This window comes from Macrobrachium nipponense, chromosome 18 (genome assembly GCF_015104395.2).
Source record: "Macrobrachium nipponense isolate FS-2020 chromosome 18, ASM1510439v2, whole genome shotgun sequence".
Taxonomy (NCBI): Eukaryota; Metazoa; Arthropoda; class Malacostraca; order Decapoda; family Palaemonidae; genus Macrobrachium; species Macrobrachium nipponense.
Window position 1 is genome coordinate 84020853 of NC_087211.1, and position 27500 is coordinate 84048352.

At 36.3% G+C, this 27500-nt stretch overlaps 1 protein-coding gene across 2 annotated transcripts in view; it reads left to right on the top strand.

The window, feature by feature from the left end:
• The window catches only part of LOC135197304 (homeobox protein Nkx-2.4-like), an 88219-nt gene that overhangs the window by 47848 nt on the left and 12871 nt on the right, over nt 1-27500 (top strand). For both annotated transcript variants that reach the window (XM_064224444.1, XM_064224445.1), the window contains 2 exons: nt 5927-6072; nt 6456-6551. In XM_064224444.1, the coding sequence (XP_064080514.1) occupies nt 5927-6072; nt 6456-6551 (242 nt within the window). The remainder of the gene's footprint in view (nt 1-5926; nt 6073-6455; nt 6552-27500) is intronic.

Genomic DNA, 27500 nt, shown 5'->3' on the forward strand with positions numbered 1-27500 from the left:
CGTTCAAGAAACGATTTAGACAAAATGGCTTTCCCGTCTTTCTTGATTAGAGGGTATTGGGGCTTTCTGCGTTAAATTTTTTTTTTAAATTTTATTTTTTTTACGTTCTAGACAAAATCAAGAAATACTGAATTCCTTTATTTGAGAGTATTGTGACTTTGCGCGATCGATTTTATGAGTTCTTTTTTTAGCGTTCGAGAAGAGATGCGATCACATTGTCTTCCCGGGTTCACATATTAGAGGGGTATTGCGTTCTATTCCGTGGGTTTTATTTCCTTTGCGTTCTAGAGATACAGATATTTTTGCTTCCTCTGTTAGAGGGAATTGCGACATTATGCGTTCAATTTCGCGATTTTTTTTCCGCGTTCTAGAAGAGATACGGGCAAAGTGGCCCCCTGGGTTCATTTATTAGAGGGTCTTGTGACTTTATGCGTTTCAAGTTTCATGATTTTTTTTTTTTTTTTTTTTTTTTGCGTTTTAGAGAAGATAAAGACACAGTCTTCATATCTTCCTTCATTAGAGAGTATTGTGACATTACGCGTTCAATTTTACGAGTTTTATAATCTTTTTGCGTTCTAGGAGAGATATGGATATACTGCCTTCATTTATTATAGGGTGACTGCTCGCTCAATTTTATGAGTTAATTTTTTGCGTTCTGTACAAGATAAAGACTTCTGTACAAGATAAAGGCTTACTTTATTACAGGGTATTGTGACTGTGCGTTCAATTTTGTGATTTATTTTTCTGCGTTCTGTAGAAGATAAAGACATACTGGCTTACTCTATTAGAGGGCATTGTGATTGGTCTTTTAATTTTTTTTTGTTTTTTGTGCGTTCTGTAGAAGATAAAGACGTACTTTCTTATTTTATTATAGGGTTTTGTGACAGCGCGTTCAATTTTATGAGAGTTTTTCTGAGTTCTGTAAAAGATAAAGACGTGCTGGCTTACTATATTAGAGGGTATTGTAACTACGTTTTATTTTGTGTTTTTTCTGCGTTCTGTACAAGATAAAGACATGCTGGCTTACTCTCTCCCTTTATGACAAAGTAATATCGTTCCATAAGACTTTTAAAAGCACAAAAATAATAGCTTTTACGAATAATGATATCGCCAAGGTGTCAACTCTAAAGTTTATTATCTAGAGGGCAAACAGAACTCTCTCACAAAGTGTAAACACCGGATAATGAGCAAATATGAACGATGAACGACTGCTTGTTTAAACATAATAAGATTTTACGTTCACGTCAGGTGTGGTATATATAATTTAAAAAGACATTTGACTATAAATACCTCTGAATTTGTAGCCCAGGTTTGGTCAAATACTTTTTTACTTTTTTCTTAGATTATCATTCATTGTTCGGGGAAATATCAATATATAAAAGCGATTTCATTTTTGTCATGTATGACCTGTAATTCCAAATTTCGAAAAATATTTGTGTAATATATTTTCCTCTTCGATTATCATTGTTTTTGGAAAACGAGATTAGATCGTTTATATATATATAAAAAGGATTCGATCGTTTATACAGATTCACATTAAATACTTCTTTTGCGCAAACCCATATACCTCGTTGATGTCTTCCATTTGACAAATTTTCCCCTGAGTTATAATGAACTAGATTATCCTTAAGCGTTTTCAAAAATCATAACTTCATAACTGATTCTCTGATATATCAAGAAGAATGATTTGTAGACTTGTAACGTGACGATCCCCAATAAGGTTATTTTATTACTTTTTGAAGATAATTTGAGTTTTATGCGAAACTCAAATATTGAATAGAATATACGTAGAATCTACCGATCGCTTTTAACAGGATGATGTTGATTTTGAATAACCACAATGCCATCTTTACTTCTTGATGTCTTGACGTCTTGGAAGCGCTTGTCAATACCAAGCTGGATCCAGATGAAGAGAGAAATGGAGATATTCTGATGACTACTGTAGATTTGGACTTTCATTCCTAATGCAGTTCCATTGGCCGGTCTTGTAATCATATTGCCTAACTGATCTTCCTCAAAGAATGAGGAAATTGCCAAAAGTTTAATAGAAGTACAATTATGATTCTCCTTTCGTTTCGTCTCTCTCTTCCTCTCTCTCTCTCTCTCTCTCTCTCTCTCTCTTTTCAATATCTTCCTCAACAGCCATCCACCCACTTCTTAGCCCTACCCTTCTCCTCATACTCCCCCCCTCCCCCCCTCCCCCCCCTCTCTCTCCCTCCCTCCCTCCCTCCCTCCCCTCCCTTCCCCTCTCTTTCTCTCTCTATAACTTCTGAGAAAAATAACAGTTTTAGCAATTAAGAAGTAGCTGAAGCCGTAATATGAGATGAGAGCCCTTGTAAGTAATAATCACCTATCATTGGTCCTACCTCTCTCTCTCTCTCTCTCTCATCTCCTCTCTCTCAAAAGAATCTCTCTCTCATATTCTCTCACCTCCTCTCCCCTCCCTCGTCCCCCTCCCCTCTTAATATGAAACTCACTTGCTCATTGCACTCTCTCTCTCTCTCTCTCTCTCTCCAAGTTGCAATTGTACATTATTGTTGTCATGGGTGGATGTTGCACTAATGTCGTGCCAATAGCTATGAGAAACAGTTCATAAACAGTTCACGCAGTTCGGTTATGCTCAGTTGTTCTTGCAGATGGGAAAACGCTCACGAAATGTTCGATCGTAAAATTCGCTCTATGAGAATGGAAACTAGTTCGCGAAACTGGTGATCAGGTATTCGCTCTGTGAGAAGGAGAAACAGTTCGCGAACTGTTCGATCAGGCTAAAATTCGCTCTATGAGAAGTGGAAACAGTTCGCGAACTGTTCGATCAGGCTAAAATTCGCTCTATGAGAAGGAGAAACAGTTCACGAACATCGAGGGCTAAAATTCGCTCTATGAGAAGGAGAAACAGTTCGCGAACTGTTCGATCAGGCTAAAATTCGCTCTATGAGAAGTGGAAACTGTTCACGAACTGTTCCATCACGGTAAAATTCGCTCTAGAATAAGGAGAAACAGTTCACGAACAGTTCGGTCACGCCGAAGCTCACCTGCGTGGAAGGGGAACTGTAACCAACTGTAGTAGATCCTCTTAGAGATAAACTGTTCTTGCGTCTAACCCGATTCCGCTGTAACAATGTTGTTGTTGATGGTAATAAGATTGAATATGCAGTCTCTCTCTCCTCTCTCTCTCTCTCTCTCTCTCTCTCAGGGAGCTCCAGCCTTCGTCGGCCGCCTGGAATTAGATCCTCATTGGAGTCTTGAAAATGCCTGGAATATTTTTTTTTTCAATTTTGTTTTATTTATTTAGGCTGGATCAGAAGCCCATAGTCCGCTGATTCCTCTCTCTCTCTCTCTCTCTCTCTCTCTCTCTCTCTCTCTCTCTCTCTCTCTCTCTCTTTGCCCGCCTGGAATTAGATCCTCATTGCACCCTGGAAAATGCCTGGAATATTTTTTTCCATTTATTTTATTTATATATTTAGGTTGGATCAGAAGCTCATAGTCCGCTGATTCGTTATTTCCTCTCTCTCTCTCTTCTCTCTCTCTCTCTCTCTCTCTCTCTCTCTCTCTTCTCTCTCTCTCACAGGGAGCTCCAGCATTGTTGCAGTCTGGAAAATGCCTGGAATAATTTTTTTCCCAATTTTTTTTTATTTATTTAGGCTGGATCAGAAGCCCATAGTCCGCTGATTTCTCTCTCTCTCTCTCTCTCTCTCTCTCTCTCTCTCTCTCTCTCTGCCCGCCTGGAATTAGATCCTCATTGGAGTCTGGAAAATGCCTGGAATAATTTTTTTCCAATTTTTTTTTTATTTATTTAGGCTGGATCAGAAGCTCATAGTCCGCTGATTCGTTCTTTCCCTCCTCCTCCTCCTCCTCCTCCTCCTCCTCCTCCTCCTCCTCCTCCTCCTCCTCCTCCTGCCTGCCCCTGCCTGCTCTCTCTTACAGTGAATTGATCCATTGCCTTTTGGGCTCTCTTCGGGAATCTCGGAAAATGAAATGGAAATGAGATTTGCTGCTCCCGCTGAAGCTGCTTCTGGCATTCCATGGATCATTTCACGATCGTTTTTTTTTTTTTTTTGCTTTTTTTTTTTTTATCATTTTTCTATCGCGGATCTTTTTTTTTTTGTAATTCCTCATCGGGAGCTTATTTCCCAACGTTTTTTTTTTATTTTCATTTTTTCTGACTCCAGATTCGCCCAGTTAATATCGCTCTCCGGGGTGAATGAAAAATACAAAAAAGGAAAAAAAAATGTGATCTCTTATTTCTCCCCGTTTCGTGTTTTTTGTTTTGATTACAGACGCGTTTTTATTGCGAGCGGAAACGAAGTGTAAAATGAAAACCTGCAACTCTTGTGTGCTCGTTACGCATGTAGGGTCGTCGTCGAGCCCTTGGCTGGGCTGTCGAGCCCTTGTGGAACGGGTCTTGTTAGAAGGGGGTAATTTAAAAGTATTGTTTACCCATTCCCTGCGTCCGAGGGGCAATCACAGTATGTTAGGGGGGGGCGGGGTTGCTCCCTCCCTCCCCATTATCAATCGTTGGGATATATAGATTCGAGTTAAGTGATTCGCAATTTTTTTCGTCTGATATTAAATGCTGAGTGAGTGTTTACGGATGTTGCGAAAATGTGTTTACGGATATTGCGAAAGGTGTTTATGGATGTCGCGAAAGGTGTTTATGGATGTCGTGAGAGGTGTTTGTGGATGTCGCTTAAGATGTTTACGGATATTGCGAGAGGTATTTATGGATGTCGCGAAATGTGTTTATGGATATCGCTTAAGATATTTGTGGATGTCGCTTAAGATGTTTACAGATATTGCGGGAGAAGTGTTTATGGATGTCGCGAAAGGTGTTTATGGGTGTTGCGAAAGATGTTTAGGGATACCGCTTAAGATGTTTGCGGATGTTGCGAGAGGTGTTTAGGGATATTGAGAAGATTTTGGGGATGTCGCTTAAGATGTTTACGGATGTTGCGAAAGATGTTTACAGTTATTGCAAAAGATGTTTATGGATGTCGCGAAAGGTGTTTACGGATATTGCGGAACGTGTTTAGGGATATTACGAATATTTTAGGGATGTCGATTACGATGTTTATGGACATTGTGAAAGATGTTTAAGGATATCACGAAAGGTGTTTACGGATGTCGCGAAAGGTGTTTATGGATGTCACGAAAAGTGTTTAGTGATATTGCTTATGATGTTTATGGATGTCGCTTAAGATGTTTAGGGATATTGCGAAAGGTGTTTACAGATATCGCAAAAGGCATTTATAGTTATTGCGAAAGGTGTTTATGGATGTCACTTAAGATGTTTATGGATATCGCTGAAGATGCTTACGAATATCGCGAAACATGTTTAGGGATATCTTGAAAGATACATACGGATATCGTGAAAATATCGCGAAAGATATTCACAGATATCATGGAAGAGGTGTTTATGGATATCCTGAAAGATGTTTATGGATATTGTCAGACATCGTTAACAATATCCATAAACACCGTTCGGGATATCGGCAAATATCTTTCACGATATACGTAAACATCTCTCCCGATGTCCGTCAACATCTTTCACGATATACGTAAACGTCTTTCAAGATATCCGAAGAAGATTTTCACAATATCCATAAACATGTTTACGGATATTATGAAAGGTGTTTGTGGATATCTTGAGAGAAGTCTATGATATGAATATTCTGTAAAATTGTGGATATCTTGAAAGAAGTCTATAAATATTCTGTAAAAGTCTACGATATAAATACTCTGGAAAAAAATTTGGATATCTTGAAAGAAATCTATGAATATTCTGTCAAATGCTTACTGATATTGCAAATGACACTGATATTGCGAGATAGATGTTTAGATACACTTTTAATTTATGACAAGCTAACGACTTATGAATTTACTCTTTTAATTTATGAATTTATTAAGATGTCTCCTCATCTCTCTCCAGTCTCGAGGCTCATGGGAGGATCCAACATGAACATGAACATGGGAAACGTGACGTCGCTCTCGACTTGCAGTATGGCCGACAACAAAGCAATGCAGTTTCCCCTCTCACAACGAAGAAAACGGAGGATCCTGTTCACCCAAGCGCAGGTTGGTAATTAATGTCAATTTTTTAATTTTATTTATTTAGCATTTTGCTTTAATAGAGAGTGAAATAATTTACTGTCATTATGAGTAAAATTCCGCAGCAATAATCTACGTACATAATTACCTGAGATGTGTAATTTCTCATAACATGATCTGTGCTTTATTGGAATTAAGTGTTTTGCTATGTGTAGCTAGTGGAATAACTGATAAGGATATAGCTATAAAAGTAGGAATTCCTCCTTCCGATGTGCTTTATTGAATGCGGCGTTATGCCATGTGTAGCAAGTGAAAAAACACGTAGAGATATAGACACGCCTTCCGCCGATGCAATACCCCACACCACACATATAAATATATATATAATCCCCCAAATTCTCCCGCGCCAGGTGTACGAACTGGAGAGACGGTTCAAGCAGCAGAAATACCTGTCGGCGCCAGAGCGGGAACACCTGGCATCTCTCATCAACCTAACACCTCAACAGGTAAGTCGATTTTCATACCTCTAAAAGGCCAGAGGGAGGAGGAGGAGGAGGAGGAGGCTGTTTGATGCTCGGCTCCCATTTTTATTTTAGGGGGAAATGTCAGGTGAGCGAGAGAGAGAGAGAGAGACAGGGGATGTGTGATTATATTTATATATTTTCCACGAGGCGAAAGGTTATAAATATGGTCGTGGACGACCTTGTTCGTTGTCATCTGAGCCGAAAGGTTATAAATATGGTTGTGGATGGCTTTGTTCGTTGTCATCTGAGGCAAAAGGTTATAAATACGGGAGTGGAGTGACTTTGATGACTGGAAGGGGTAAATCGTGAGTTTGGAATATAGACATTGTAATGACGAAGAAAGGAGATAATAGATATAATTCACGTATATTAATAATATAATAAATAATAATAATAATAATAATAATGAATAATAATAATATAATAATAATAATAATCAATAATAATAATATAATCATAAAAATAATAATAATAATTTTTATTTATTTATTTATTATTATTATTATTATTATTATTATTATTATTATTATTATTATTATTATTATTATTATTATTATTATTATTATTATTCATTCAGGAGATGAACCCTAGTCATTATGGAACAAGCCCACCAAAGGGGCCACTGGCTTGAAATTCAAGCTTCCACGAATATTATGGTTTCGGGAAGAACGAAACAGATATTCTTCTACAGTAACAAATGGAAGAGTGAGAGAGAGAGAGAGAGAGAGAGAGAGAGAGAGAGAGAGAGAGAGAGAGTTAGGGTACGATTTCGTAAGCACGAACATTTTAATATTTTTCATGAATCTGGAACGCTCTAAAACAATAAAAAAAGCGAATATACGCGTTCATATATATTTTTTTATTTTCTATTTACGCACCTCCCTTTGTCAGGCGTGAAAGTGTATCTGTTTCTCCCTCCCCCTACCCCCCAAATCCCCCCAAACCCCCCCAAACCCCACCCCACCCCGGCACTCTCTGGTCCATGAGACTATATATGCACATGATCTCACGCGCGTGTGTGCGTGTTTGTGCGTGCGTTTATATATACGCGGATAATCCGAGTGCTATGCTGATCTTTTAGGATTATCCCGCGTACGCAAATTTACCGAGATCGTTGAGCCTTTTCGCTTGCTGTTGGCTAACTGCTTTGGCTACTAGCTAGCTAGCAGAGAGAGAGAGAGAGAGAGAGAGAGAGAGAAGAGAGAGAGAGAGAGAGAGAGAGAGAGATGTTGGAGAATGTTTTATCCGATAATTTTTTCAGGTGGTTGTGTTCTTCGCTATCATATATATATTACTTATATTATATTATATATATATATATATATATATATATATATATATATATATATATATATATAGAAAGAGTAGAGAGAGAGAGAGAGAGAGAGAGAGAGAGAGAGAGTGAGAGAACTGGGAAATGTTATGCGATATGTTCCAGGTGTTTGGTTGAGTGTTTTATTTCGATAAAGTGGGTTTTCTATTATTTAATTCTTTTTCTGTTTTTTTTTTTTTATTTTTTTTTTTTTTCCACCAGCACTGTAGTACTGGTGGTTTTTCGTTACTATTTTTTTTTATTTTTTTTTATACATATTTTCGGATGTTTGTTTTTCTAAGTCTTAATGAGAAGATGATTGGTATTTTACAACAACAACACAACAGCAATATATAATATAATAATACTAATAATAATAATAAGAATAATAATAAATAATAATATATTGGAAGGAGAACCCTCTTTCAAACAAGTCTTATTGAGATATTCTGCATCAGCTGCATTCGCTTGTAAATAGTCTTCTCTATTTTTCTAATAATAGCTTTCTCTCTGCATTACAACTGGCGAGTATTGCGCCGATATTACTCTTTCAGGAGCAGTCAATTCAGGGATAATGGTTTACAATTTTATTTTATTATTTGTCCAGTAAATGAACAAATAGTCAAAATATAAGTCGAGAGAAACGTTGGCCACTAGATCGACTTATATTTTGATCTATTTGTTCATTGCTGTGACAATAAATAAATTTGTAACCATTATCCCTGAATTGACTGCTCCTGATGAGGTAATATCGGCGCAATACTCGCCAGTTTGTAATAGCCAAAGAGAAAGCTATTAGGATTAAAAAACAGAGAAACTATTTACAAGTTGAATGCAGCTGATACAGCAGTATCTTTCAATGATAATAATATAATAATAATAATAATAATAATAATAATAATAATAATAATAATAATAATAATAGATAATAATAAGAATTCGTTTTTGAGATATATTTGCCAAAATTCTATTATTATTATTTATTATTATTATTATTATTATTATATTATTTTATTATTATTATTATTTTTATTATTATTATTATTATTATTATTATTATTATTATTATGTTTCAGAGGATGAACCCTATTCATATGGAACAATCCCACCAAGGGCCACTGACTTGAAATTCAAACTTCCAAAGAATATTATGTCTTTCATTTGAAAGAACTAACAGAAGACAATAGGAAATGAAAACGTAGATTAACGAATAGTTGAATAAATTGGGGGAAAAATGAAGGAAAATGGTAAAAATAAGTAACAAATAAGAAATGAAGAACAATTACAAAATAAATCATCAGGGGCTCGCCAGAGAGTGCGTAGCTAATCCCTGTTTCCGTGTTATGAGTAATATCTGATTACAACAGTTTCCCAAATAAAAAAAGAGGAAAGGGTCTTCAAAAATCCTCCCTACGGGTTGGAGGCGATTCCATTATCAATTCTCTCTCTCTCTCTCTCTCTCTCTCTCTCTCTCTCTCTCTCTCTCTCTCTAAGTCGACTATTAATAATACGGGCTTTTACCAATCGTCGCCTGCCGTCGTCTATACAGTCAACGATTGCAGGAGAAGATAAGCCATTTATCCCTCTCCCATTCCCATTCCCGTTCCCATTCCCCCACCCCCATATCCTTATCTCCCCCACCCGCATCCCCCCTCCCGATCATCCCTTCCGCTCCGCCGTCATCAGTGTATACATCCATCTCCCCCCGTTTGGCAAGAAGATGGGGTGACTGATAGCAAGCTATTAAAATTGTCAGTGGTGATCAGAGACACGCGTTCTGACACGGCGTATGAAGGGGGCTGACAGGCAGACAGACACACAGACATACACAGACAGACAGACAGACAGATTGACGAGCCGATGGTGTAAAGTGTGCACGAAGGTAAACCCAGGTGAGATTAAGATTTTTTTTTTTTTTTTTGAAAGGTCGGGTTGGTTCGGTTCTGGGAGAGGCGGGGGCTTTGGGGGACGGAGAGAGAGAGAGAGAGAGAGAGAGAGAGAGAGAGAGAGAGAGAAAGTTCAAATAAAAACAAACTTTATCTCGTGGGTACGCGACCAGAAATCTAAAACCAAGAGCATCAGGTTGGAAGACTTCGAAGAGAGAGAGAGAGAGAGAGAGAGAGAGAGAGAGAGAGAGAGAGAGAGAGACTGCTACTTCAAACTTCCGTCACGTCGCTTTGAATTCAGGCGATGAAAGTTACGAATAGTATTCTACTTAACCTCAGGTTCTCTCCGCCAATATGTCGAACCCAAAATTTCAGAATGAGGCCGCTTAAGCATTCGTAATGGTGTTGAAGGGGGTGCGGGGCAGTGGGGGAGTGGGGTGGGGGGAAGGTGGGTGAAATGACACACATTCACTCACGCATACATACACACATACATACACAAACGGTATTACACACACAAGACGGAGTATTATAATTTTTTTTTTTTGGTAAGTTCATCCCCGATTGAGATGCTTATCAAGGAAGAACTCAGATACCTTGTCGAGGACTCTTTCTCTCTCTCTCTCTCTCTCTCTCTCTCTCTCTCTCTCTCTCTCTCTTCTTCTTCTTCTTCTTCTTCTTCGGTTAATTCTTCACTTCCTCTTCTTCGGGAATAGAGTATCACCAGTTGATATAATTAAGAAGTTTAAGAAAAATCTCAATTACTTTGTAGATACTGGCTCTCTCTCTCTCTCTCTCTCCTCTCTCTCTCTCTCTCTCTCTCTCTCTCTCTCTCCTCCTCCTCCTCCTCCTCCTCCTCCTCCTCCTCCTCCTCCTCCTCTTCTTCTTCTTCTGGAGAGGTATAACTAGTTGCTATGATTGAGAAGTTTAAGAAAAATTTCAGTTATTTTGTAGAGGACTTCTCTCTCTCTCTCTCTCTCTCTCTCTCTCTCTCTCTCTTCTACTTCTTCTTGATTGAGAAGTTTAACAAAAAATCTCAATTACTTTGTAGAGGACTCTCTCTCTCTCTCTCTCTCTCTCTGAGTCACCTGGGAAAGGAGAGGTGGCTGTGGACAGCTACAACCAGTTACAAACTCCTGGTATCCCGCGGACGATCCGACGAGGGGGCAGCACCGGCATTAGCATTAGCAGGGCAGACCAGCCCATCCCATCAGAAGACCTTAATTCTTTTAAGTCCAATTACGGCCTTAATCACCCCTGGCGATTTCCCCCCACGATAACGTGAGGGCAATTTGTTTGAACACATTATCAAAGCCCTTCCACCCAGCGAGGATCCCACGCCCCTACAATGGCTTCCGCGGGCGCGGGGGATCCTTATCGTGTCCGTGGGCGCCCTTATCGTGTTGGTTTTATCAGTAGCGCTGCGGCGTTCAGAGGAGGTAGCGGTGTGTGAGTTGCTTATCGTTATATCTTACAATACGGCTACCTGGATACCTGGCTCGGGAGGGCGCGTCCCCTGGTGGGGGAGAAGGTGGTTGGGGAGGGCGGGAGGAGGTCCTTGTCATCCTCCTGGTGGGAAGACAACAGCAGAAGCAACAGCAGTGGCAGCAGCTGTGGAGAGAGAGAGAGAGAGAGAGAGAGAGAGAGAGAGAGAGAGGGGCATGACAGCTGAATGACGTTGCTGTCAAAGTGCAAATGTATAAAAATGATTGTCGGGGAGCGGGGGCGGGGAGTGGATGGGGTGGGGGAGCGTCTTCATTATTTCTGGCCAATTTTCATACGCTTTGTTGTTGTTATTGTTGCTGTTGTTGTTGTTTATTATCTCTGCGATTTGCTGTTGTCATTTAGAATATCTGTTGGGACAAATTTCAAAATTGTATTATATTTTATGCTCGACTTTCAACCCGAGTTGAAGATTACTTTCTCCTCCTCCTCTTCTTATTCTTCTTCTCTTCTTCTTCTTCTTCTTCTTCTTCTTGCCATACAATAATTTCAGTCAAGTTTAAGATTTCTCATTTTAATTTGCTTTTGCCTAAAAATCTGTTTAAGTTACTTAAAAGTATGGCTGAGGTTTATTCAGTAATAATAGAAATCATTTTTTAAAAAATTTATCTTATTTGAATTTATTTTATTTTTTGGATAATTTTATCTACAGAACATTTCCTCTACGACTTTTCAATTTCTTATTTAGAGTTTTTTTAATCGATTTTCATTTATTTCTCCAATGAAATTTCAATATCTTTTTATAGTTTTCTCTATAGAACATTTCCCCTATGAATTTTTTAACGATTTTTTAAAATTTTAATTTATTTTTGTTATGAAGTTTTAATATTTTTTGCTATAACTTTCAATATTGAATATTTCTGCCATGAATATTTTATTTATTTCTTATGAATTCTTTGATTTTCATTTATTTCTGCTATAAAGTTTTAATATTGTTTTTTTTTATAAATTTCAATACTGAATATTTCCCGGTATGAATTATCTATTTATTTCTTACGATTTTTTTTATTCCCATTTATTCCTCCTATGAATTTATTTAGATAATTACTTCTCTATAGAGACGTAATGACGGAAGTAACTTGACGTAATAAAAACTTACTTGAATGATGGGTGTCGTACTGACCAGACAGCGTCGCAAATATTATGACGGCGGTCGGAGTTGATTTCAAGCAAATGAATGACACCTGTAGACACCTGTAGCAGGTGTAACAACAAGCCATTAATGAAGTCACTTGGACCAATAGAGCACCTTTTTTTTTTTTTTCCTTTTTTTTTTTTTTTTTTTTTTTTTTTTTTTTTTTTTGTTTTTTTTTTTTTTTTTTTTTTTTTAAGTCCGAAGGAGTGCGTGAATTACTGATCTGTTGTTAAGCTATTTTTTTTTTATTATGAAGGTGTGTATGTGTGTGTGTGTGCTTTTTTTTTTAATTAGATGGTGTCTTCAAATAGGATTCATTAGAGTCTGTATTGATATTGATATTTGTATTATTTATGTTGTCCCCAAGATGGACTGAGATATAGTTTGTGGCTTGGGAGACAAAACAAAAACACACACACACACACACCCTCTCTCTCTCTCTCTCTCTCTCTCTCTCTCTAAATTTCTTTGTGGTTATCTTCACTTGTATGTGAATATATAATCTACATTTTTGACCTACCTAACGGAAATCAATTTTCTCTCTCTCTCTCTCTCTCGAACTATTTTATGAACGGCATAAATATTTTGTTGATTGTCCTCAACTGTTTATAATAAATATGAGTTACATTCTTGCTGAAGGAAACGCCATTTCTCTCTCTCTCATTATATAAAAGCTAATATCCAACTATTTTATAAACGGCTTGAAATTATGTTTTGATTAGTGTCAGCTGCTTCTGAATAAATTATACATTTCTCTCTCTCTCTCTCTCTCTCTCTCTCTCTCTCTCTCTCTCTCTCTCTCTCTCTCAAACTATTGTGCACGGCATGAATTTATTCAATCATTTATTTGACATTTCTAAGAATTTTTTTTTCACAATTGGAATTTTAAGTAACGACGCTAAATGCTAGCTTATTCACGGTACGTAACGTCCGCAGTTCGGGACATCCTGTCTCGAGCATCTCGTACAATACCGTCAGTTTTGAACGGGTTGAATGTACTGATCTTATATATTTATAATATATATATATATATAATATATATATAATATATATATACATATATATATATATATATATATACTATACATATATAGACTTATACGAGTTAAACGAAAATGTATGCAGCTAACATAATTTATTTATATCTGTATGCTTTTGATATTAAATTTCTAATTGCTAAAGGAATTTAACTTGTTGATTGTAGAATTTGAAATATATATGTATTTATATTATATATATATATATATGTATATATATACATATATATATATATGTATGTATAAATATATATATATGTATATATATATATATATATATATATATACATACATATACATATATATATCACATACATATAAAACACATAGTCTGGTATCTATAGGCACGAAGATATATATTCAGTTTATCCACATAGGAAAATGAAAAACACATATAATACATATAACACACTGACACATATATACATAATACTCACTTTAGTTTCTAAAGTATATTTACTATACATTTTAGCCTTTTTGTGTATAAACCCGGCTTCGTGAATTGAGAGAGGAATGTTATAAGAATTTTTAATCTTTGAAATAATAATAATATAAATTCTGGTTATTATTCTTATTAAAAATTTAATTAAATTCATGCTAACCTTCTTTTCAAGAGGACTTGTTTAGAATATGATAATAATATGATAATAATAATATAATAATAATAATATAATAATAATAATAATAATAATAAGATAATAATAATAATATAATAATGTCAAAGAATTTCAGACTATTCATTAAGGAACCCATTAAATTCTTAGAAAATAACAAAAAAAAAAGAGAATTGAATAGTAATAATAATAATAATAAATAACGTCGAAGAATTTCAGACATAATTCATTAAGGAACCATTAAATTCTTCGAGAAAATAAACAAATAAAAAAGAAAAAAGAGAATTGAAATAGTAATAATAATAATAATAATAACGTCGAAGAATTTCAGACAATTCATTAAGGAACCATTAAATTCTTCGAGGAAAATCTATAAATAATAAATAAATAAATAAATAAAAGAAATAATTATTGAATAAGTCCAACCAAGAAATGAAAAGCCCACCACGGTGGCATCACTCGCTGCGGCTTCATTGGGGGATGCCAGCTGGGGATATTATTATTATATTGATCTGCCAATGTGATGCTAATGTATACCCTCTGCCTAAACATCGAACGTCATTTCCATTTGCACATAATTGACGAGAGGCTAAATTACTCATCACCATATTAATTAATGAAATTCCCCTCCACCCACCCCACCTTCCCCCCACCCCGCCCCCCCCCCACCCGCCCTCCTGACTCTCGTACCCCCACGCCAACAGCCATCAGAGATTTATCATTGCAATAAGCCATTAGCATTAGCGAGGATGCTGCGAGTTCTGGCCTTTTTTTTCTTTTTCTATTTTTTTTATTCTGTTTTAATGTGTGGGTGTTTTTTATAGTGTCTTTTATATCATATTTTATTTCTTTTTGATGTGTTTTGGTTTTGTATCGTCTGGGGTCTTGTTTTTTTATTTGTTTTATTATTTGTAATGTTTCTTATAATTCCATTTCAATGTGTGGGTGTTTTTTTATATATAGTGTCTTCTATATTTTGTTTTATTCCTTTTAATGTTGTTTTAATTTTGTATCGTCTGGGTATCTTGCTTTTTAATTTTTATTAATTCATATATTTTTTAATTTTCTTTTAGTGTGAGGGTCTTTTAGTGTTTTATATTTTATTTCATTCCTTTTTGTGTGTTTTGTTTTTGTATCGTGTGGGGTCTTGTTTTTTTTTAATTGTAATAATTTATAATGTTTTTTATTTTAGTCTCTTTTAGCGTGTGGCTCTTTTTTTTTTAGTTTCTTTTATATTTCATTTTATTCATTTTTGATGTGTGTGTTTTATAGTGCCCTTGATATTTTATTTTATTCCATTTTAATTTCTTTCTGGTTTCATTTATTGATTTGTCGATATGATTTTTCGCATTTATCAAGTGCGGACTGACAGAAACCTACAGCAATCACTGTGACACGAAATAAATATGTTTCAGTTCATGGCTGGGTATATTGTATACCTGCGTACCCATGCCTAGAAAAAAACCCCATTAGAAGTGGCAATGAAGCAATATTAAATTTGCAAGATTTTTAGTGACGAAGGAATAAGTATAATTTGACGTTATAGAGACGTACATATTTACATGTGTCATACACAGTCTCTTGTTTATGTTTTTGCCGAGCTGGTAAAATTCTGGATGTGATTAAAAAAGCGAATATTCTTTGTTTTTGATGCGTTTGATAAGAAGGATTTAGCGATCTCTGAAAGGTCAATTACTTGGCCTCCCTACTTCATAATAATGGGTTGATTATTACTCACTTTTCATCAGTTTTATTTTATTTTATTACATTTCATTATTCCTCTTTCTTCTGTTTTTTTATCGTTGCTGCTACCTCTAATGTGGTCGAACTTTTGACTGTTTTCAATAATTATCATTCATTGCTTTGGAATTCTCATCTCAGTTTCATGTAAAGATGGTTTTGAATTGCTTTGATAAAAAAAATATTTTGCAAAATACTGTTTGAAGTGTTCATAAATTACTACGTTAAAATATTTTTAAAGTAATTTGCAAATGGTTTTAAAAGCTATTGAAAATGAAAGTTTTTAATTGCTTATTTTCCAAAAAATTGCTTTGTTAAACTCATTTCAAAGTGATCATAGTTGCAAATATTAAAAAAGTAACGACTGTTAAATAAATATCTAAAAGGCTGCGTTAGACATATTTTTAAATTACCATGTTAAAAATATTTGTAAATCACTATTAAAGATATTTTGAAATTACTACGATTGTCTGGCCCTAGACTAAGATGACATTAATTTTCTGCTTAATTATTTTTGGATTTTTCCTTATTTAAGGTATTTCTATATTTCTTTGTTGAAAGATGGTTTCTAATTAAAGAAATGTAATACAGATTGCCTACTAACGAGTTGAAATTTTTATTTCCTAAAGAAAACTACGAGGGTTGTTTTTAGTTTTCCCCCTCTCTCTCTCTCTCATTGGTTACTATTTTAAATCTATTTGGAGCGAAATTTCTCTCTTTCTTTCTCTCATTAGTGGCTATTTTTAACCTGTTTGCAGCGAAATTCTCTCTCTCTCTCTCTCTCTCTCTCTCTCTCTCTCATTTCAAATCGCAATATTTTGTTGGCTGGATTTGAAAAAAAAAAAAGGCGAAAACAGTACAGTATCATATTTCACTCACTGAACCGCGTAGCTAACATTTTGGTTCTGACAGACCTTTAAAAAAAAACTTTTATTAGAGAATAAAAAACTGCTTTTATTAGAGAATAAAGAAACACTACTTTTATTAGAGAATAAAAAACTGCTTTTATTAGAGGATCAAGAAAAAAACTTTTCATTAGAATAATAAAACTGCGTTATTAGAAAAAAAAAAACTGCTTTTATTATACAATAAAGAAAAAAACTACTTTTATTAGAGAATAACCAAACTGCTTTTATTAGAGAATCAAGTAAAAAAAACATTGCTTTTATTTGAGGATCAAGAAAAAAACTACTTTTATTAGAGAATAGAAAAACTGCTTTTATTATAGAATTAAGAAACTGCTTTTATTAGAGAATAAAAAACTGCTTTTATTAGAGAATAAAAAACTGCTTTTATTAGAGAATAAAAAAACTGCTTTTATTAGAGAATAAAAAAAACTGCTTTTATTAGAGGATCAAGATCATCGTGAGTCCAAATCACGCGATGACTCATCTCCTTAAGAGAGTTTTCTGAGTCACCTTCAAAATTGGGCGATTATATGAAACTCGATCGGGGAGCAGGTATCAGGTTTTCCCCGGGGCGTTCGACGTTGTTCTGGGGCGATTCTGGATAAGTGATAGTGATTTCTGTTCGTTTAACAGGATTGTTGTGGATGGCTGAAGGGATATATTTGACTGGGTTGACAGAATTTTAGGTATTGACATCAATTTCGTTGTCAGTTCTGGAATTGACGGATGAAGGGATATATTTGACTGGGATCGACAGAATTTTGTGTATTTGACAGTAATTTGGTTGTCAGTTCTGGAATTGACGGATGAAGGGATATATTTGACTGGGATCGACAGAATTTTGTGTATTTGACAGTAATTTGGTTGTCAGTTCTGGAATTGACGGACTTTTGCGCATTGGTAGTGATTGCTGTTAATTTATGTAGGTGGTTGTTGATGTTGAATTGGAGGTTTTTGACAGGAATTGACGGAATTTAGTGCATTGACAGAAATTTCGTTTCAGTTCTGGAATTGACGGAAATTTGTGGATTGACAGAAATTTCGTTGTCAGTTCTGGAATTGACGGAATTTTGCGCATTGACAGAAATTTCGTTTCAGTTCTTGAATTGACGGAAATTTGTGGATTGACAGAAATTTCGTTGTCGGTTCTGGAATTGACGGAGTTTTGTGTATTGATAGAAATTCCTTTGTCAGTTCTAGAGTTGACGGAAGCATTTTGGAATTGGCGGAGTTTTATGAATTGACAAAAGTTTCGTTGTCAATTCTGGAAATTAACGGAACTTGTGCATTGACAGAAGTGTATAACAGGAATTAAACCTAGCAGTTTGCACCACGAGGAAAGTAAGATGGTAGAAAGAGGATATGAACGGAGGTACAGTAAAAGGAACGAAAGGGGTTATAGCCATTGCACATATACTAAAAGAACGAAACCACGGAACCCATTGCACAAATGCTAAAAGAACGAACCACGAAGCAATTGTACAATTACTAAAAGAACGAAACCACAAAGCAATTGCACAAACGCTAAAAGAACGAAACCACGGAACCCATCGCACAAATGCTAAAAGAACGAAACCACGAATCCATGTAAACAAAGCCATTGCACAAATGCTAAAAGAACGAAACCACGAAGCCACGTAAACAATTCATCCATAGAATATCTCCCGCCACTTTGCGTAAAAAGAGAGCGATAAAAATAAGAAAAATTAGAACTTCCTTGAACTCTGCCGAGGTCCAGATATAGCGGACCGTGAGAGGAGGAGGAGGAGGGTCACCTTATAATAATGTCCTCCCAAGATTGGATGTAATCGCCCACTCTGGTATCAGGTTTCCCAAAATAGGCGTCGCGCGGCCACTTCAGACCCCGACTTGATATTACGGGTCCCCTAAGGTTTCGTGTTTTTTTATTTTTATTTTTATTTTTTTTAAGAATCTCTCTCTCTCTCTCTCTCTCTCTCTCTCTCTCTCTCTCTCTCTCTCTCTCTCTATGTTTTCTGTCTCTTTGTTTCTTCCTCCCCCCCCCCACCCCCTACTCTCCCTCTGTCTCTCTCTCTCTCTCTCTCTCTCTCTCTCTCTCTCTCTCTCAACAGCCGTCACAGATGGCGGCGCTGCTGCCGAGATAGATATCCGCTAAGATATCCGCATCCTGGTGGTTCGGCTGCTGCCGCTGCCCCTGAACGACTTAGAACGACTTACTACTATAATAATAACCCGCTCGACGGACGAGAGAGAGAGAGAGAGAGAGAGAGAGAGAGAGATCGAAGGTCGCTCCTCCGTCTGATCGAGGGAAAGTCGACCTTATACACAGAGGGTCGAGTTCGGTCGAGTTCGAAGATACTTACGATAGAAGAGGAACAAACTATAAGAGCGTGTTGATGATGCTGATGATGATGATGGATGATGGTTGGAGGAGTGGTGATAGTAGTAGTGGGAATGGGTGAGGTATAGTGGTAGTAGTGGTAGGTGGAGGGGGTGGACTAAACGTGATACCTGTGACATTACAACAAGGGGACAATGACGGAAGGCCTCCGTCGATGCCACGGGCTGATATTGCACGAATATGGGGACGTTTTAAACCTCTGTTATCTGAGGTTCCTTCCACCGCCCCCCCCCCCCCCGCCCCCCCCCCCCCCCCCCCCACCCCCGCCCCCCACAACACCCCACCCCATCCCCCACTGTGTTGTGTGATGTGTTTCTTAAAAGAAATGAGTTCCCAAATGATTTTGCTTGCTTTTTTCGTTTTTTTCGACTCTCTTATCTGTTTGTCTGTATGTGTGTTTGTCTTCTTTTGTTTAGTAAGTCTTCTCTCCTCTCTCTCTCTCTCCTCTCTCTCTCTCTCCTCTCTCTCTCTCTAAAGAGCTAACGAACAGGATAAATTTTTTTTTTTTTTTTCAAACTGACATGTATTTTTGTGAGTTTAAAAATCTTTATTTCTTTTGTTTGAGGGTTTAAAATCTTCATCTCTCTCTCTCTCTCTCTCTCTCTCTCTCTCTCTCTCTCTCTCTCTCTCTCTGGAATTATACTAGCTTATAAGTTAATGAGTTAAGGTCACGAATAGCTATATAGAAGTAATGCTCACAAAGTTCTCATGAGTTGTGAGGTTCAAGTTGCCAGAGGAAGGCAAAATAATTCACGAGATATTCCATAACTCTCTTCTTTTATCCACGTTGCCTAATCAACCGTTATTGAAGATTTCCGAATACCGCTGACGATCAGCTTCTTTTTCCACCCTTCCCCTCCCCCCCCCATCTCTTCCCCCTTTCCATTTTGTTTGCGAAACAGAAGCACAATTATAAGAAGATTACCCGGACTAATGCCTTGTTTACAAAACGGGTGAGTTATGCTCTTAAAAGACAACTATGAGAACGGGCCAACTTGAGACCTGCACCGTCGGGGGTACTTCCCGTCTGGCGCTTAACCGACGAGAGAGAAGGAAGGTGTTAGCCCAAGGTGTTAATACACCCCTCCGCCCCTTTCTCGGGTGGGGGTTATTACGTGCCCCTTCCTGTTGTCTAGATTCATAATCTGCTAGGGTTCGTGGGGTGGTGGTGTTTGGAGGGTATTTGTGAGTAATTTGGATATGCCCGTGGGTACTGGTAACTGAATAACTAAGCGAGATTGTAGCGCCTTTTTTAATTTATTAATTTGTTAATTTATTTTGTTCTTTTTTGATAACTGGTGGTCTTTTCTGTCTGTATTTTTCATTACCCTCTCTTGATTTTTTCTTATGAACGTCTATATTCTTTGGAAGCTTCTTGAATTACATTGTTATGCTGTTATTTATCTTCTGAATAATAATAATAATAATAATAATAATAATAATAATAATAATAATAATAATAATAATAATAATAATAATATTCTTTGGAAGCTTAATTTTCAGTCAGTGGCCCCTTAGGTGAACTTATTCCATATGAATAGGAGTCTTCATTTTCTGAATAATAATAATAATAATAATAATAATAATAATAATAATAATAATAATAATAATAATAATAATAATAATAATAATAATAATAATAATAATAATAATAATAATAATGATAATAATAATAATAACAATAACAATAATAATAATAAATACTACCTAGTCGAATTAGAAGACTGTGATAGAAAAAAAAATAAAAAAAATAATAATAATTCAAAGTTTGGAATCGCAGGTTACATTTCTGACAACCAACTAATGGCTGATTTCGGAATGAGTGCTTGGTCTTATCTTTCATATAATTGTTGTTCTAGATAAAGCTGGCCTTATGCCAGCGCGGGTTCTTGCTCGTAGAGCAGCCCGTAGTTTTGTATGAGGACCCATTTCCTAATAGTGTGGTTCCTGATACCAGTTACAAATAGAGTTTTGTGCCAAATCCTTTTTTGCTCAATCTCCTGTTTCGGATGCTGATTTTTTTGTTTATTTATGTAAATCAATGCATTCACGTCCGTACGTCATGTTGCTGGTTACCAAATGCTAAATGTTGTTGTCATGCTCGGAATACTATGAGTTTGAAAACATTGAATGTTAATCAGTGGGTTAGTTCCTGCTCATTTTCTTGACAGATTACCTACGACCAAACTTCCCTCCATTTTTTAAAGAATGAAGTGATATTTGAGACAGTTGAACTCTACACATGTATTTCTCTCTCTCTCTCTCTCTCTCTCTCTCTCTCTCTCTCTCTCTCTCTCTCTCTCTCTCTCTCTCTCTCTCTCTCATGTTAATCTATAGGTTAGTTCCTGCTCAAGTTCATGACAGATTACCTGCGACCAAACTTCTCTCCATTTTTTGAAAATAGTGATATTTGAGACAGATGAACTCTACACATGTATCTCTCTCTCTCTCTCTCTCTCTCTCTCTCTCTCTCTCTCTCTCTCTCTCTCTCTCTCTCTCAGCGCGTCATATAAAAAGAAATACACTTAAAAAACATTTCGTTTGCAATGTTTCCGCATACTGAGTTTTGTATTTCTGTAAACGGATATTTTTCCATTTTTTTCTATCGTTATTATGAAAAAGCTCGTGAAGTTGAGGGGCTCAAGTTTACATTTGATTCTTCTATCTTTTATTTATTTATTTATTGTTTTATTTTAATTTTCGTATTTTTTAAAAATAAATTTAACGTCGGGTTGGGTACAGTTTTGCTGAACAGCTGCACCAGAGGTCTTTTACTCCTCAGTTCCAGAGGTCCTTCAGTCTCCCAACTGAGGATGTCGTGCTATTTCAAGCGAATAATTTATTTGTATTTTTATCTATTCATTTATTGATATCTTCATCTATCTTCTTTTCTTTTCTAGTAATTGATTTCTTCTTTTTGTGTTTCCTATTATATACTGTAACTTCTTTCGAATGAACATCATTATAGTCTTTTTTAGCTTGAATTTTATGTTTGTCTCCTGCTGACTTATTCCGTGTAAATAAGGGTTATTTTATGAATAATAATAATTAATAATAATAATAATAATAATAATAATAATAATAATAATAATAATAATATTATTATTATTTTTTTGCTATCAAAGTCCTCCAATTCGACTGGGTGATATTTTTAGTGTGTGGGGGGGATTCCGGGTTGCATCCTACCTCCTTATAGGAGTCCACCACTTTTCTTACCATGTGCGCCGGTTTCTAGGAGCACACACTTCTGCATGAGTCCTGGAGCCACTTCGGCATCTACTAGTTTTTCCAGATTCCTTTTCAGGGATCTTGGGATCGTGCCTCATAGTGTTCCTATGATTATGTGTATACAATTTCCACTGGCAGGTCCCATATTCTTCTTCTTCTTCTTCTTCTTCTTCTTCTTCTTCTTCTTATTATTATTATTTTATTATTATTATTATTATTATTATGATCCACAAGACGAACCATTTTTGATAAGGAACAAATCCACAAGAGAGATCACTGATATGAAATTCAAGAAGCTGCCAAAGAATATTATGGTGTCCATTCGAAAGAAGTAACAGAATGTAATGGGGAATAAATTAATAATAATAATAATAATAATAATAATAATAATAATAATATCATGCCAAGCAAACTTCTGCAAGCCAGACAGACCTCCCACCCTCCCTCTTATTCCTGTTGCATGCTTCAAGTAACAATCGATCGCAGCGCAGTAACGCTGGCTGCCTCTTAATTGCTCCTTCAATAGAGGAAAAAAGGGCTCATCAATATATCCAAATGAGAGGATTCACATGACCGTAAGCGCAGAGGGAGGACGAAAAATCGAATAAAAGAAGAGCGAGAACAGATGTGTTCGTAATCACCACCACCAGCAGCGGTGGCACCACACTGTAAGAAGAAGAAGGGATCGACAGAAAACGGGATCCGGCCTCCAGGTGATACTACGCTATTGTTTCTCCCCACAATGGGATGAGTAGCGCGCCGCTGCTGTTGGTCTTTTTTAAAGGGACACTCCGGGACGTCTTGGAGGGACGCGGCAGTTGGGATCGCCAGGGTGCTCCAGTCTACGTATTTTTTGGGAGGGATCGTTGAGAAATCGGTAAATCGGGAAGTCTCGCCCTTTTGCGTTGGGAAATCTGGGAATGGAATCATTTGGGGGTGAATCCGTCAAGTTTAGCCTTAACTTGATCGCATCGTTTTCTCTGTTCGTCTGTCATTTCGGTGAATTGAAATTGGGATTATTATCTAATGTTTAGTCTGAATTTAATTTCACAATTCCTCTTTTTCGTTTACCATTTTTGGGCTCAGGAATTTCACCGATTCCGGAAGGAGCACCTGCAGGAAGCACTCGACACCTTCCCGTCCCCTTTGGAATTGGAACGGGACGCCCACGGCGCCATTCCCTCGCATTCCCGGCAACCGAACAGCTTGAAATTTAGGAATGGGATCCGTAGGATCCGTAGGACCCATACGAGGAACCTCAGGGGGCCTTCGTAGGATTGCTTAAGAGGTCCCTTCCCTTGAAACTCAGGGAGAGGTCGCCCCCTTGGGGAGGAGAATTCGTCGGTTGGAAGATCACCTGTGGGGACGTTTTTAAAATGCAGGTTTTATCATTCCCACCGCTTACATTCCCACTTGGCATTCCCACCACACAGACACACTCACACACCTGTTGTTCTTCAGTGGCTCCCCGCGCAATGCTGCTGTCTTTTATTATGCATTTGAAGCTATTCGGATAATAATTGGAGACACAATTGAAGGACAGGTGGAGGAGGACGAGGAAGAGGAGTAGGACATTCGCGTATACAAACCCGCTTTTGTCCCGTGGGTGAGAAAACGAGCATTCCGTGTCTCCTGGAGACATAGAAGAAGAAGAAGAAGAAAAGAAAGTGGTTCACGTCCTCATTTGGCAGATTATAGAAAGGACGATTTAGTAAGTGAGAGAGAGAATGAAAGAGAAATCCTGAAAAGAGTCTCACGTTCTCATACAACAGCAGGTATCCTTTGCAGGATTTTTTTTATTTTCTGTCCTATTGCAGAAGTGTCCTGAATACCTGCGCCGGGAATCTATTTGCCAAACGATGAGGGGGACAAGTGACCTCACGTCTCCTGGGACAATGGGCGGGAGGAGCATTGCTCCGTGGGTGGGCCATTGTTCCCCAACGTCTGATTGGCCCGCTAGTGCACCGACCACCACCCTTCTAACCCCCCTCCCCCCTTCTTCCGCCGATAAATGCAAGGCTTATAGTCTTAGTGCGTCGAACAATTGGCCAGACGAGAGTGGAAAAAAAAAGAGGGGCAGAATTTTTTATGCATTCAATAGCCATTATAAGTATGCATTATGGGCCGACGGGAGGGTTTTCTTCCTAGCGACGTGCATTCTTCCGCGTATAAATGTTTGGCCCGGGAATGGAAAAGCTTAAAAAGGTAATAGGGCCACTCAGCGGGAAGATTAGCAACGATTTTGTCTCTCCCTTTTCAATATTTCTTTCGTTTTTTTTTATTTAAGGTTTTTGTCTTTTATTCTTTTCCTTCCACTTGTTCTAACTCACCACCTCCCGTTCGGATGTTATATCAACTTTTATTAAGCTTTTTTTTTTTTGGGGGGGGGGGGGCGGGGGTTGAGGGGGTTGTGTGGAAGGGGGTTTGTCTTTAATCATTTCCTTTCTCCATTTGTTCTAACTACCACCACCTCCCGTTCTGATGTTCTATCAAATTTTATTATGATATTTTTTTGTCTTTTTTTGTCTTTTATTCTTTTCCTTCCTCCACTTGTTTTAACTACCACCACCTCCCGTTCCGATGTTCTATGAACTTTTATCATGAATTTTTTTTATTCCTGTACGTGGGTGTGAAATGTGTTAAGCTTTTCAGTCTTTTTTTTTTTTTTTCTTTTTACTTTTTTTTTTTTTTTTTTTTTTTTTGTCTTTTTGGTATAAGACTGTTTTTTCATTCCCATTCACGCTTCGCATTAGTCGCCTTTTTAGGGCTATTCTGTTCCCGAATGGCGTTTCAATTAGACTTTTCCATATTAGTTTTTTTTTTTCCTCCAAGATCTTTCTTTCAAATGGCAGAATTCCTCGCGATCGTTTGCGCTAATGCTGAGGTATGAACATTTGGCAAGTGTACTTTCATGTAAGTGCTCGATTGGCTAAATTGACACCCACTTAAGTTAAATTTTGTATTATACATCAGTGAATGATTTTCCATTTTGGATGAACGCTTCATTGCAAAATTAACACCCACTTAAAGTTAAATTTTGTATTATACATCAATGAATGATTGTTCAGTGGAGTGAACGCTTGATTGCAAAATTGACGCTTAAGTTACATTTCGGATTAATCGTCAATGAATGATTTTTCATTTTGGATGAGCTCTTCATTGCAAAATTAATGCTCAAGTTAAATTTCGGATTATACATCAATGAATGATTTTTCATTTTGGATGAGCGCTTCATCGCAAAATTGACGCTCAAGTTAAATTTTGGGTTATGCATCATGAATGATTTTTCATTTTGGATGAGCGCTTCATTGCAAAATTGACGCTCTAAGTTACATTTCGGATTATACGTCAATGAATGATTTTTCATTTTGGATGAGCGCTTCGTTGCAAAATTGACGCTTAAGTTAAATTTCGGATTATGCATCAGTGAATAAATTTGCACTTGAATGAACGTTGATTGCAAAATTGACGCCCACTTACGTTAAATTTCGTATTATACATCAATGAATGATTTTTCACTGGAAGGAACGTTGATTGCAAAACTGAACGTCTTTAGAAGTTAAATTACGTACCATACATCAATGAATTATCTTTTATTAGAAAAATATCATCATTGATGATTGCCAAGTCCGGCACAAGAAGCAATAATAGTCCCAGAGACATAAAGTATTATTTTTAATCAGCTCTTACGAGTCTGATACAATCAATACGTATTTCTCAGAAGGGAAATTATTTTTCTAAATCAATATTGCTGTTCATTTTCGTACGTACAAATGAATATGTTCTGCATCATTGCTTTCTGAAGTTGTGTATTTTTTGTGTTACTTATGAGCGGCCATAAGGTACAAATTTCAAAGTTTATTGTAGAATATTATATATATACACTTATATATGTATATTTATATATATTTACATATATATATATATATATATATATATATATATATATATATATATATACATATATATATATATATATTAATTGAATTAGAATATCTTTCAACTCCTGGCTCGGTTATCCTCATTGGCGATTTTTATGAACAAAGAGCTTAACAATGGTCTTGTGACATTTTCTTGCTTCAGGTGAAAATATTTAATTAATATTGCTATATATTTGATAAGAAATATAATTTATTTCCATATATTTTAATGTAAATTTTATCGTTTCTTTTTGGCTTATTTTACCTGGTTTAATTTTAACATTTCATGGACCACTTTCGTCTACATCATTATTCAAAATTTTTTTTAGAAATCACATTCTCTCATTTTTTCCGATTATTCCTGTTTATTTCAGCTTTCAGTTTATGTCAGCATTCTCCTCCAAAAAATCACGGAGATTTCGAAAGTGTTTGGGAAAACCCTCTTTAGAATATTAGACAATTCATTGCGATAGAAATGTGTACTATAGCGTCGTTTCTCGAAGTAATGCAATATTATCAGCTAGATTTTGGGTTAATTCGTATTTCACAAATATGTAACTGATATTATAGATATTTATTTTCACTGTTCTGTGATTACGGTTTTCGATGATGATGATGATGATGATGATGATGATGATGAATAATAATAATAATAATAATAATAATAATAATAATAATAATAATAATAATAATAATAATAACGATATGATATAGATATTTATTTTCATTGTTCTGTGACTACGGGCTTTTAGGTAATAATGATGATGATGATGAATAATAATAATAATAATAATAATAATAATAATAATAATAATAATAATAATAATAATAATAACAGGGTCATGGGAACAGTTGAAAGTATTAAAGGTTTATTATAAAAACATGAACTTTTTAACTAAATATTTTTTTATCTCCTAATTAAGTTTGTAGAGTTGACATTTCGTTCAATGAAGAGGCTAGCGCCTACTACTAATAAAAGAGAGAGAGAGAGAGAGAGAGAGAGAGAGAGAGAGAGAGAGAGAGAGAGAGAGAGAGAATTTTGTTCTAATTCGGCTTCAGTATGAAGTTGTAAGTGTACGCGTGATAAAGACAGAGAGAGAGAGAGAGAGAGAGATAATTTTTTTTTTCAGTTAGCCTCAGCATTTGTGTGTGTGTCTATGTGTGTGTGTATGTGTGTGTGTGTGTGTTGTAGTGATGTGTGTGTGTGAGAGAGAGAGAGAGAGAGAGAGAGAGAGAGAGAGAGAGAGAGAGAGAGAAATAAATTTTTT